Source organism: Prionailurus viverrinus, chromosome C1 (genome assembly GCF_022837055.1).
Source record: "Prionailurus viverrinus isolate Anna chromosome C1, UM_Priviv_1.0, whole genome shotgun sequence".
Lineage (NCBI taxonomy): Eukaryota > Metazoa > Chordata > Mammalia > Carnivora > Felidae > Prionailurus > Prionailurus viverrinus.
This window is the reverse complement of record NC_062568.1, coordinates 31,346,684-31,360,671: the sequence shown is the minus strand read 5'-3', so window position 1 is coordinate 31,360,671 and position 13,988 is coordinate 31,346,684. Positions and strand designations below refer to the sequence as shown.

The 13,988-nt window shown below is 39.9% G+C and overlaps 1 protein-coding gene across 1 annotated transcript in view; it reads right to left on the bottom strand.

The window, feature by feature from the left end:
* Positions 1-13,988, bottom strand: part of SATB2 (SATB homeobox 2) — a 185,080-nt gene that overhangs the window by 26,879 nt on the left and 144,213 nt on the right. Inside the window, exon 10 of the mRNA XM_047871611.1 lies at positions 7,928-8,125. Coding sequence (XP_047727567.1) covers positions 7,928-8,125 — 198 coding nt within the window. The remainder of the gene's footprint in view (positions 1-7,927; positions 8,126-13,988) is intronic.

Genomic DNA, 13,988 nt, shown 5'->3' with positions numbered 1-13,988 from the left:
TAAATTGTTGAACCCACTTTAAAGACATAAACAGGAAGATCCAGATTACTATAAAATTCTACGTTTAATTTCTATGAGTATCTATAGCACAGTGCCTGAACGCATGGAAGGAAGCACATGATAAATGTAAGACAAACTGCAATAAAATAAAAAGGCATAATACTTTGGTATACACAGAACTTAAAATAAATCTTAGGCATTTGTTTCCTACTGCTTATATGTCTATAGCATTTCACATTTAAAAAGTCATATAAATCTCCCTTGATATCAGAATTTCATATGAGACTTGTTAATCATTACTGCAACCATCTACTCTGATAAATGCAGGGTCATAGGAGCCGTGATCTACTAAAAGGCTCTAACTTTCTGGCCCAAGGGCAACCCATTCACAGGTCATGTACAAATGGTATATAGCCAGTTAGCTTTCTACTTCCCATTCTTTTGACTTTATTCTAATATTTTCCCAAGCAGAGTTCCTCCTGGAAAACGCAGTGCCTTCTAAATTAAGCACTTGTATTACTATTTGGAAATGAAATGTCAAGACAGTTTGCCTTCATGAGGGTAAGGTGGACCAGTCAATTTCTCTTGTTATGAAATTTTAAAGTGGTAGTAAATATAGAGTGGGCAAAAAAAAAAAAAAAAGCTGGATTTGATAAATAGAAAAAACTCAGGAGGTAGAGCAGAGGTCATGGATGGGCAGGTCAAGTTCTGAGGAGGCAGAATGATAATTCAGAGAAACTGTGAGTAGCAAATAGAAGTTATAAAATAGATAAAAATATAAGTGATAAATCAGATAACGATGGGAAAGAAAAGCTTGACAACAGAAGGAATCTGACATGGGGAAGAGGTGTGTTATATAAAGGATAGCAAAGGAGAGGATGAGCCCATGAATTTCCATGAGTGCTGAATTCCCAGTTCCAGGTGTACAGAAACCTAACTACATTCATAGCCCATACATCTGAATTTTCAGGAAGTTCTATCACTGTCAATTTCCCTTAATATATCTCCAAAAATTAAGCCAGAATTTCTGTCTTGCAACACACACACACACACACACACACACACACACCCCACACAAAACCAAAACTTTAAGAAACTTTTAAAAAGCAGGCAACGAACTTACTTAAACCTCTAGAAAAGAACAAAGCCATAGGTAATGTCTAATCTACTCGCTTAGCTACCAACTCTAATGAGCTTCTTCAACTTTCTGACATCATTGCTGAAAGAAACCTTTCCACTATATTTTGAAAGAAATGGTCTCAAGATGGAAATGTCCTTTTATCTAGAATAAAAAAATTGGTTGCAAATGACCTCCAAATCTCTTTATATTCCTGAATGGCAAATTGAAAACTTTGAACATGGTAAAAAGCTAGAATGCTCTTCAAGTTGAGGGACGCCTGGGTGGCTCAGCTGATTAAGCATCTGACTCTTGATTTCAGCTCAGGTCATGATCTCATGGTTCATGGGTTCAAGTCCCACATCAGGCTCTGTGCTGACAGTGTGGGACCTGCTTGGGATTTTCTTTCTCCCTTTCTCTCTGCTCCTCTCCTGCTTGTGCTTTCTCTCTCTCCTTGTCTCTCAAAATAAATGAATAAAAACTTCTAAAAAATGCTCTTCAAGTTGAATACATACATGCAGGATGACATAATGTTAATATGAGAAAAGTTAGTGTGGCTCCTCATGGATGTTAAGAAACTCCAAAAGTTCTCCCAAGGGAGGACCTACTTAGAACCAACTGCTGCAATATGTCATTAAAAATGGTGGAGTGTTCATGTTCATCTGTCCTCAGGCCTACAGTAGGGTTTCAGAACTCTGGGCCGCCCTTAGCACCCCTTGAATAGCAGCTTGTAAGGAACCCAAGAGGGGAGAAATTCTAGCAACCTGGCTAGAGAACTTGCAAACATCCTTAACTGGTTAATTAATTAGCCTACTTATTTTGTACAAGTTGTTCTTTTGGAAGCAAATTCAGAAAGCAAGATATGGCCCATACAGACGGAGTAGAAAGGCATGATTGAATTCACACAGCTTAAAGATAGATTTCAAGTACACTTACACATTAGCATTGAGAGTCATGTTCTAAATAAAGCTATCTCAAAACAGCTGATGAAAACTGCAAATTTCAGTCACATCAGTTCTGTGACATCACACTAGTAAGTTATAGGTTTCACTGTGTTAAGTTTCCCGTAAAGAAGAAAGCTCACAAAACTAAATCTATTCAGTAGAATGCTTAGAAATTAAATGGTATACATAAACGGCTTTGCCTAATACCAGACACCTAACAATATGTGTTCAGGGGATGCTGGTTGCTGAGTGTTGGCAGTTCCTTCCAGCGCACAGATACAAGTCAGACAAGTGTGGAATTAAGGTCTCACTTTGAGCACGTTACTTAACTTCTCTATGCTCCAGTTTTTTACATGTGAGAGTAGACAAAAACCACCCTCCTCTTTGGTTTTCCATAAGGTTAAAAGAAGACATATACAAATCTCACATTTTGAGAGCCTCACACCCAAAAAGGCTAACTGCTGCCAAGGAAGAATCAGAACCATCACCGACACCATCACCATCCTCATTGTTATTATTATTCCTGGATTTAATACAGGAAACACAGAATCATCCTCATAGGTACTTATAGTTTTGCCTGTTTGCTTTATATTACGGTGTTAGGCAATGAGTGGTCTATCTATTCCAGAGTGTCCCCACCCCAGCACTACTGACACTGTTCACAGATAGGTCTTTGTTTTAGGGGGCTGTTCTGTGCATCGCAGGGTAGACGGCAGCATTCCTGGCCCCCACCCAGTAGATACCAGTAGCATCTCCAAGTTATAATAACCGAAAATGTCTCCAGATGCTGCCGAATATCCCATGAAGGGCAAATTCACCGCTGGTTGAGAACCACTGGTTAATACCAATGACAAGGGATTGTTGGCTTCGAAAATGCTGAGAATTCTCTTGAGTGGGCGGCAATCCAGACAAGCAGAGGTACAATACTGGTGTCAGCTGTCACCCACCAGGTCTCACATTCTTACTCAGTGTGTTGCATGGAATTTTAAAACAATTCCTTGTCAGGAAACCACACAGCAGCAAGCTCAGAATTCCTGAACTTACAAAATAAGCCATGGAAACACTGTGGTGGAAATATAATAAAGCAATAAAGCACAAACTACACAGACATGAACAATTTGGCAAATGTTCCCCAATCAACCCCACTCAGTGACCTAGTCATAGCATAAGCAATGTCCTTTCTTCTTTCTGCATTAAAGGGGGAGTGTGGTCAGAGGAAACACTGGATGCCAAAAATGCCTGTGTTTTCATTCAGCTGGCGAGCAAGGTTCAATGTCTCCGCTCTAGTCTTTCCAACTATAAAATGGAGTTGGTAATAAAGAATACCCTGACCTAACTAGTTTTTGATTCTAAGTTGAGGATATCCATTCACTATAGGGCCTCAGGTCATAATAACCACTAGGGGGAAAATCACTATAACCATAAGAAATAATTTTGTCTCTGACCTTTTGGAATGAAAAAGTGGAATTTATTTCATCTTTTTCATGGAATGTTTTACTTTCCCATGCCATCTCACCTATGTTGGTCTTCTCACCATATCTATACAAGGACCGAAAACATTATGTATATCAGTATTTCACAACCTTTTTTTTTTTTTCATTATTAACCACTGAAGGAAACTTCTTAGGCACTCCCCCAACCCCCCAATCATCTCCCCTGCTTCATGGAATATTCAGGGATATGCTGAATATCTCTTTATTTACTGTGTCCCTTGGGAGGGCCACAAACTATTGTAAAGTGAAGATGTCTATGCTCCCCAAGAATCCATTTTCACTCCCTAAGGCAACATTACCCCTCCTGAGGGTCATGATAAAGGTGGACAGATCTCGTTTACAACATGTGTTCAGGGCTTGAAAAGTCACCTTTTACACAGCAGGGACTTTTTTTTTTTTTTTAAGTAATCTCTAGTAGTCCCAGTGTGGGACTCGAACTCACGACCCTGAGATCAAGAGTCACATACTCCACAGACTGAGCCAGCCAGGTGCCCCTACACAGCAAAGATTTAAATGAGTTTCTGAAGAGGCTTAGAATACTGGAAAGAATATGAAGAAAACAGGTAATCCAATATGACATCAAAGCTGAACCTCACCTGGAGAGGTATAGATTCCTAACCTCACTCCTCTAGGACCACAGTGCCTTAGGGCTGACAGCACCCCTAAATGGCCCCAAGCCTAACTTGATCTCAGCTATAACCTAGCTTCATCTCTGAAGGAAAATTCCATCAAACACACATCTCTTGGTAAACATGCAAAGGATTCTGTTAGGTATTAGAATTATAAAAATAAATGGCATATAATGGCTACCATGGAAGAAATCAGAACCATGGGCAAAGGCATGTGCAGCTTTGGTTTGGCACCTTTGGGTGTAGAGCTGGAGTCACAGAGGCAAGGTGGCCTTACCAGGGCAGACATGATAGGAGCAAGGTCTAAATGAATCAAGTGGACAGGATGTGTGTGCACATACACAGTGTGAGCAAGGGGGATCTTGCAGCAGGAGAGTGACTGTGTGTCTTGCGTACAGAGTATCAGCTCCAGCCAAGTGGCCTAGTGGGTCAGATCTGAATTTTCTGCATTGTTACACAAAAGCTGTATTTTATGTCAAATCTCCTGATGTGGAAGTGTAGGCTTAAAATTTTAAAACCTTTTGTGGCTTAAAACAAAGAAACACAACTGCAGGCAATATAGGACTATCAATATGTAAACTATTTGCAAACAAATGACAAGAAAAATGTCCTCACTTCCTTGAGCAAAGAGGCTCAGATTCTAAGGTACTTCTCACATCACAGAAAGCACTGAATGCTGATATGAAGCTCCTTCCTTTATCTAGTACATCAATAAGGCACTAATTCAACAGACTAATCTGGTGGGTAATTATGCACAATTGGTCACATCTTTACCATTTAAGAAAAATCAAGGAATAGTATACCCTAACTACTCATAAAGAAATTTAAATGGCACCCTTCTATAACCACAAGTGGAGTAGACTTCTGCATGATTTTAGTATATCAGGAGCTCTTCATAATCACTGATTTCACCTATACTTAACAATTTAGTGATGGTGCATTTTCTGCCTAGACAAAGTGTAACATCACCAAACTAACATTACCCTATGTATGCATTTTAAAATTCCCCAAACATGTAAGTAATTATATTTCCCTAAAATTTTAGTTGATATAAAGGCACAAATGAATCATAGCCCTAGGCCCAATGGCTTAGCTTTTTCATAAATATAAACATTTTTTAGTAGTTTGAAATCTTTTAAAATACAGTCCCTCCTAAGTCACAGCAGCTGTGCCAACTGTATTCTCCAATCTCGGGAGTTCTGCCAGTTAGTTCCATTTATTTTTCTTCATTTTTTTATACCATGACTGTAATATAAAATTAATCCAAAGTTTTGTATTTTGCTGACAAACAAATGCAGGATTTCAAAGCAGTGTCACTGAGAGACTAGAACGATGTCAAAAAAAGAACACAAAAAAAACAAAACCAAAACAGTAATGTATTGGAGAGTTTTATAGTAGTTATGGGATCAAGATCAATGGCCAAGACAAAGTCAATGCAGAGAAAATTACCTTATTTGTAAACTCTTTAGCTAAGATCTGAATGATAGGAATAGCCTTTTATAAAAAAAGTGAATTCTCTTAGTGATATCAGAACTTAATGTTAATAGCCGCGAAGTGCTATTATAGGAAAATTACAAGCTGACTCTTTCCTAGTCATTAAATATTGTTAGCACACTCTAGTTTTGACATACTAACATAAAAGATAATAAAACTCATAAATCAATTGGTGGTCTGCTTCTAAGATTTACTTTACTCAAATTGGTCAGTTAGAATATTATACTGAATATCCTTTTAGCTACCTAAGCATAGGGACCTCATAGAGATGAGAACTTCTGAACAAAGAATGGAGAAAGAAGTGTATAGGAATCATCACCCAAATGAAGGGAGATCCTTAATTATAATGGTTTTAGAATTTTTATCTCAAATTTCTCTAAATTTCCGTTATCTTATGATAAAAACTGAATGCAATAAGTGTCTACGATCAATCAGTTTTTCACTTCTGTTCTGTTTCTACTTCACCTAGACTGAACGGACCCTGAATGAAAAGTCCAAAGTTGGTAGTTCCCTGAAGCTAGTCCTTGGCCTGTGTTGCTTCAACACAGAAGTTTTGACTAGTTCACATCAAAACAAGAAAAACAAGGGTGACAGGAAGTTTTTCATATGACTGAATTTATATAGTTTGTAAGATTTTTTTTTGTTCTGAGGCTACCCTTTTCATTAATTTGTTGACATTAAAAAGTTTACTTTATAAAATGATATGGATAATAAATTGGAGCTTCCCTTGAATTTTTCAAGTGAATGTATTTTTCAAAAGACAAGGTTGGTGAACTTTTATTGGCTTCCTCTTTAATTTTAATTTCTACTAAATCTCAAAATCTAAAAACCACTGCTTTGTGTGACTTAGAATATTTGTCTAATTATCTATAGGAAGGTACCCTGGTGCTTGGACAAGGCTTCTGCCAGGAAAGGACAGGACAGGGAAAGGGGAAGGTGGGTCCTGAAGGGTAAGCCCTGGGGCTCACCTCCAGGGAATGAGTTGCCCCCAGCCCAAGTCTAACACCAGGACAGCGGGCTTCACCACTTAGCTGTGTATTCTTATCACCCACCTGCTCTGAGTTCACTGTGACCATGTTAAGAGGCTGCTTCCAGGTGCTTCTAGTACGAATTCATGAGTCTAATCATTTGGGCAATTCACTCTGTGACTTTGGAAAATGACCAATGACAGCATGAAAGCACTGACTGAGATGTCAGTATTGGGATGATAAGTGATATAATGGACCCGTTGACTTCTGGCTTCTCCTCCAGGCATGTGAGATTGAATTGAGGTGAAATTCAGGGTAGAGCATTTTGCCAAGTCCTTGACCACCTCTCCTTTGATATCTTGATCAAGAAACACACTCCATGCTTCCTTCATTCTCCTCATTTTCTCTTCCATTCCACACACACAGGCATGCATTCCTGCTTTCTTCTTGCTACACAAAAGGAGGTTCAGACAGAAACCCTGCAGGGTCCTCTTTGGTGGTGTTTGAGACTGTGATAGTGGACAATAGGACAAATCTCAAAACCTACAAAAATTTGTGGCCAAACTCAAAGGGGTCAGACCTTGGGATATTAACCTAGTTAATATTTCTTCCTAAAAGTTACTGATTCTAGACTGCAGCAAGACTCAGTGGCTAAACTCAACTGCTTTCAGAAAGAAATATTATTTCTCTCAAAGAGAGTAAATACTAACCAAACAAAACATGCAACCCAAATGAACACAGATTGCTAACAGAGAGGAAACCAAAAACAGCAAAGACTCATCATAAAATACTAAGAACCTATCATAATTTCTCAAAGGTTCAGTTGAGTTCACTGGTATTTTCTAGCTCAGGTGGATATATTTGTTTTCCTCAGCCTAATCAACCATCCCTTGAGGGATTTCAGATTAATTTATTAGCTACTTCAGATTTTTTTTCTTTAAAAAAATAAACAAGCTGATAGAAACTATGAACTCTGTTTCCTGATTGGGAGACTGAATTTGCCACATGTGCTTTGGCTTCACAATCCCACAAATAAAACACACCCAGGAAAGCAGCTGCCTCTGGATTCGACTCCTCACCCATTTTTCCCCACGTGAGCATGTGCACGTGTGTACATGCACACACATGCACGCTGTGCCCACTGTGAGAACAGGGTGCCCCATCTTCAGGGACATGGCAGGAGACACCTTCCAATGGGAGGTGGCATGGTGTGTCCCTTGACCCTTGACACTTGCTGACATCAACAGCCTCGCTCAGGTTGGGGGAAGAATGGGGTGCTGACCTGTACTGGCTCAGGGGGAAGCTGGACCACGTGCTGCATGCGCTCGCTGTGGTGATGCCTTGATTCTTCCTCATAGATCACATCCCTCTCATGCTGGGGAAGGTTCAGGAAGCGACGGATGGTACACAGGTTCTCCCAGAGTGTGCGGTTCTCTGGGCTGGGGTTCTCCTTCCAGCGGAGCAGTTCACACAGCCAGCCCTAGAGGGAGAGAAGGTCACTTGAGTTAATGTGTAGGGTGCAGAGCAGCAGAGGATAGCCTGACTGAGGTCACAGTCTGACAACTCTGAAGAAGCAACCAATGACCACACAGGTGGTTACACCAATGCCCCAAAATCTTCATTCTTGTTAATGATCTTATCACCCTTCCTACTGAATATATTTTCAACTAATTTACAGTTCCTTTTTGTAAAAGATACTCAAGCAAGATTACAGTTATCTGATTCTCAAAAAAAAAAAAAATCATTTCATGTTGATCAGCTACAATTTTTAAAGACTGCCCAATTGGATACTTTCCATTCTAAGAAAAATGTGAAAATGAACAAATATGTATTGACAACATAGTGAATTCTAAAGAAGGAGAAACATTTAAGTGTAAATAGCACCGAATTCTCTAGGAAGGAAATAGTCTTAGAATTATCAATAACTCCACAAAATAAAAACAACAACCTTAGCGAGAATGAAAAAGTTATATGTATTTTCAGTCTCTGAATGCCTTGGGCCCTAGGCCCACTTAACCATCACCGTCCCGCCACAGCCACACCTGCAGGAAGGTAGGCAGTTGGTCGGGTCACACCTGCAAATGTGCTCCCAATTCTGGCATCCGGATGTTCTCTCGCTTGAAACTGCACGAGAAAGAAAATGTAATGCAAATAATGATGGATTATATGAAAATAATACAGAGGATGCTGTCAACATCGCTCACTGACTCATGTCAAAATATTTTACCCAGTAGCTTTCTAACCCATCATTTCCAAGCTACATCGCTAATTTTAAAAACAAGAATTGTCCCACATCACGCCTCTTGCAAAAGAGTAAGAATTTTTCTGAAAAGGTGCATAAAGAAACACAAATGACTTTGTAAAAATTAAATCCCGAATCCCAACAAATTCTATATCATAACTTGTAAGCCAATGAAAGTTCCTGACATGCATTATAAAAACCCCATATAATATCGTAAGCTGTTGTTTGTCTAACTCTCCACTGTGTCTTCTGCCTTTACCCAAAAAAAGGCAAGATTTGATTATCTCCGCTGCATCAGCCAAGACAGCAACACCAGCTGTTCTCATTGTGCAGCCTCTTCCTCGCGGCCTCCATGTTAATAACCTGATCATTCCATTTTCTCCTTCAACTGCCGGCTGCAGCACCGCGAAGAGACAAAAACCCAGGCCCATCTGCAGCAGCTGTAGGCACTGAACTGTGAAGCCACTGGGGATTTATAAACTAATCTGTAACACAACACTGCCTTGTTTTTACAAGTGAGAGGCCACATTTGCGCAGACCTGATCTTTTCTTGCAATAAACTGGGAGCTGGGGAGAGTTAGAGGGTTAGGAAGAATGAAAACAAGATATCGAATCATTTGCTTGGAAATGTTTTTCCAAGTATTTCCATAGATTTCTTTCAAGTCAATTGAGAGACAGGTAAATGCTGATTTTCAAGGTGCAACGTGTATGAAAACTGAAGACAATTAAATTTTTTATCCCTATCAGGAAATAAACTATATTTTTAAAAAAATCTCCTAGTCCCAAAGTGTTTCCTCAAGGGTTTCTTTGTACAAAGGAAAGAATTCTTGAAATGGAAAATAAACCATCTGTGGAAAACTGAGCTCCTATTTCTCTATCTCTATACAGATCTGAGTCTCCAACCGAACTCTTTCAAATGTTTCAAACAGGTATGTTTAACATCTCCCAGGGGAGGCTATAGCATAGAGACCAATCATTTAACAGAAAATAAAAACAAAAACCTACATCTGTTAAAAGATGAAGTTCTGAGATACCCAGACCTTAAGGAGGACACAGCACCTGCTGTTCCGCCTGAGGAGTGAATTGCATTGTGGGAAGCTGCAGCTTGAAAGGAGACAGGTGACAGCTGAGTGGTATCTCCACTTATGATACTCGGAATGTCTCACACAACATTCATTGCTGCATTTGATTTATATGCGCTGTTATAATCTGCACTCATTACAATCACTTAGAACAAACTACAGGCCTCGTTATGGACTGTGTGCTGTCTGCCATCAGTCTTTAAGAAGTGTGGTGCTCAATTTGCCCACTGACATGCAAGGTCCTGACCTTGAAGCTATTAGGGAGCAGATTAGACACAAGTGTGATCATGTGTGCAGGCATAAGCAAACCAAATTAATTTCTGGCACAGGGAGGTAGCCAACAAGACCCTGTTCTTAGGGAACCAGAGAACTTCCTCAAATCCCTGATGGAGCTGAGCTAATAGCATGTTTAAGGGAACCCGGTTTTGAAGATGAAGCACATTCATGGTATTTAGAGGGTTATTAATCTAGTTTCCCCACAAAGTGTTTGCTTGGCTGATCAGATTAAGGGATGGAGCCTTCCACAGTGCACCCCCACCACAGCAGGCCCCAAGAAATCTGTGATACTTCACAGCCTTGGACATATTGCACCATGTGTACCCAGCTGCTTCAATAATTAGCTTATGAATGTATCAGCTGGTTCTGTGATTTTTATAAATAATAACTAACCTACAGAGCAGAAAGACTGTCGAGAGCCTTACAGTAGCACAAAACTGCAAGGTGCTCCTAACTCTGACTTGCTGTTCCACTGAACGCCGATATCCCCTACTAGTGGGGCTCCTGTAATGCCATTTATAAATATTTATTTTGCATTTGAAATGGCCATCTATGTGTGTCAGTTTTCTTCACAGCAGCCATAATTTACTTTCCTTTTGCTCTGGCTCACCACTCATTCCACGTATTTGTAGCCTTACCTTCCAAAAATCTATTCTCCCTCCCCATTTCCCATCTCACCCTCCATCTTTTTATTTACTTGATCCTTCCACCGACCCGTTCGGGATGCCTATCTCTGTTTTCTCAATGGGGGTCTCTTATTAGCTTGTTTAGTGGCTAATGAATGTGTGAGAAAGTGCCATGTTGCTGCATGAACACACATGTATGAAACTGTGAGTGAACCCACCACAGAAGAGATAAAGAGTCCCCACATTGGGATTTTTTTTTTTCATTTATATAATTTTTGCATGCCGTCCAAGAAAGTTTTGCAGTATCAGGAAAAAAAAAAGTGTAAATGTCAAATAAAACAGTGACAGATGACAGTATTCTCTATTGAATAGCACTGTTTCTGTCGTGCATGTTCAATGGGAACTCATGAATTATTAATAAACAAATCTCCTTTTTCTGTTAAAAATCTCAAGTAGGTTTTTTGTTGTTATTCCCTGCCGTGTTGTGTGGAGAATTCCAGGAGATTTATTTTCATTTCAGAAATGCTGATACAGAAGTTTATCTGATTTCCAGTCCTGGTCAGCACTGGGAGCAGGCACCATGAACTGCAGGTATATACCTATCTGTAATTTCTCTTTTAGTCTGGCTGTAAATTCTGACCAAAGGTTAGTTACATATTCATATAGTCAGGTTAGCCTTTCTAGTATGGTAAAACTGAGGCTAAAAAGAGAGTTACAGCCAGGAAGCTCAGAGAATTTTCAACTTTGAGCCCTGAGACTAACTGCTAAGTTCCTGGTCTGACATTAAATGATTGGGTTACCGTTGGGCAATGGTTACCCTCTTACAGCTTCTGGAATATAACCGCAAAAGGAGGGGTTTACAAAAGATGGTCTCTAAGTTCCCTTTCCAGCTCCACATTCCATGGTCTGTTACCTTGTTATTTGTCAGAAATAGCAGATAATAATTAGCCATCAGGGTTAAAGTACAAAGAAACCACCTTAAGCGGGTGATTAAGGGCAACATCACCAGTGATAACATATGGACATCATGAACCCTGTGGTATGACGCACTCCAAAGGACACAACACAGTATCTGCAGAAGTCTTGCCAAAAATGCATAACTCCAGTTGAATCATGACAAACCCAAATTGAGAGATGTTCAACAAAATAACATATCAGTATTCTTCAAAAGTGGCACTGTCGGGGCGCCTGGGTGGCGCAGTCGGTTAAGCGTCCGACTTCAGCCAGGTCACGATCTCGCGGTCCGGGAGTTCGAGCCCCGCGTCAGGCTCTGGGCTGATGGCTCAGAGCCTGGAGCCTGCTTCCGATTCTGTGTCTCCCTCTCTCTCTGCCCCTCCCCCGTTCATGCTCTCTCTCTCTCTCTCTGTCCCAAAAAGTAAATAAAAGTTGAAAAAAAAAAATTAAAAAAAAAAAAAAGTGGCACTGTCATTAAAAAAAAGAAAGAAGGAACGAAAAGAGGAGCGCCTGGGTGGCTCAGTCGGTTAAGCATCCACCTCTTGGTTTTGGCTCAGGTCATGATCTCACAGGTTCGTGAGTTTGAGCCCTGCATCAGGTTCTGAGCTGACATCGAGGAGACTGGGATTCTGTCTCCCTCTCTCTCTGCCCCCCACCTTACTCATGCTGTATCTCTCTCCTTCAAAATAAATAAAAATAAACTAAAAAAAAAAAGAAAAGAAAAAGGAAATACCGAGAAATGGCCACAGACTACAGAAAACTCAAGAGAAATAAAAACCAAATGCAGTGTGATTCCTGGATGGGATCCTGGCACAGAAAATGGATATTAGTGGGAAAACTACTGAAATTAGAATAAACTTTTTAGGTTAGTTAATGGTATTAAAACAATGTTAATTTCCTGGTTTTGATAACTGCACTGTGGTGATGTAAGATGCTAACAACAGAGGAAGTGAGGGTTATATGGAAACTGCACTATTTTACAACATTTCTGTGACTCTAAAAAATTTGTTAAAAACAAAAAATGTCAAGAAAAACTTATGTAGAAAAATATCCATGGAGTCTAAGTGTAATGATAACAAGGAATTTATGATTAAAACTCTTTTACCTTCAAACTCTGAATCCAGAGAAGGAATAGAAGTTTAAAGTCTGCATCCTTGTAATCAATGGTTAAAGAGTTTCCAAGCATTCAATGCATAAGTATCTATAACATCTCATTTTAGCCATCTAATCAGCCTCTTAAACAAATGTTTCCTTCAGTCAAAAACACAGCTCTGACCACCCTTTCCAACTATGCAGGTGAGGAGACACTCATACCATTCAAGATATAGTTTGTTTACAATCCATATGTTCCGGAAAAGTTGCCTGCCAATCTAAATTTACAAAGCAAATCATGTTGTAAATGTATTAGGAATCTTTACTACTTGAAGGAATGTGCCATTGTTTCTTTTTAAAAGATGAATAATCCCATAGTTTATCTTTTAGTGAATGGACGGTTTTAATTAAAGATCTACTTAAATGAGACATCCCTATTTCCCAATTCAAAAAGCATTTAAAAAGGCAACAATAAGAACCGTCATTTGCTCCCGTTCTTCCTTCATGGTCTCATCTCCTATCAATTTCTCTATTGACTTTGTGCTCCAGCCATGGTGAATTACTCCCAGACTCTGAAGATACTTGGTATTCCCACCTCCAGGCTGTGGGGTATATACCTACCCATCTGTAATTTCTCTTTGGTTTCAACCAATGGCTGGCTGTAGTTGCTTTAGCATTTTTAGTATGGTAGAAGGAAGGCTAAGTGAATCATAAGTGTTTTGAGCACAGCTAATACTGCTCTTGTTACTCCCTTGGCTGGAATGTCTCATATTCAACCTTCTGTCCCCCATGAGAAGGTACATGCCAAGGCTCAGCTGACAAGGCCTCACCTGATCTGTGAGAACTGTTTGGTCATTCCTGTATGACCCCAAAGCATGTTGCTTATACTCTTCTACAATTTGATGATGATGATGATGATGATGATGATGATAACGGTCAGCATCTTGGGGTGCTTGGGTGCTCAGTCGGTTAAGTGTCTGACTTCAGCTCAGGTCATGATCTCACGGTTCATGAGTACAAGCCATGTGTTGGGCCCTGTGCTGCCAGCTCAGAACCTGGAGCCTGCTTCAG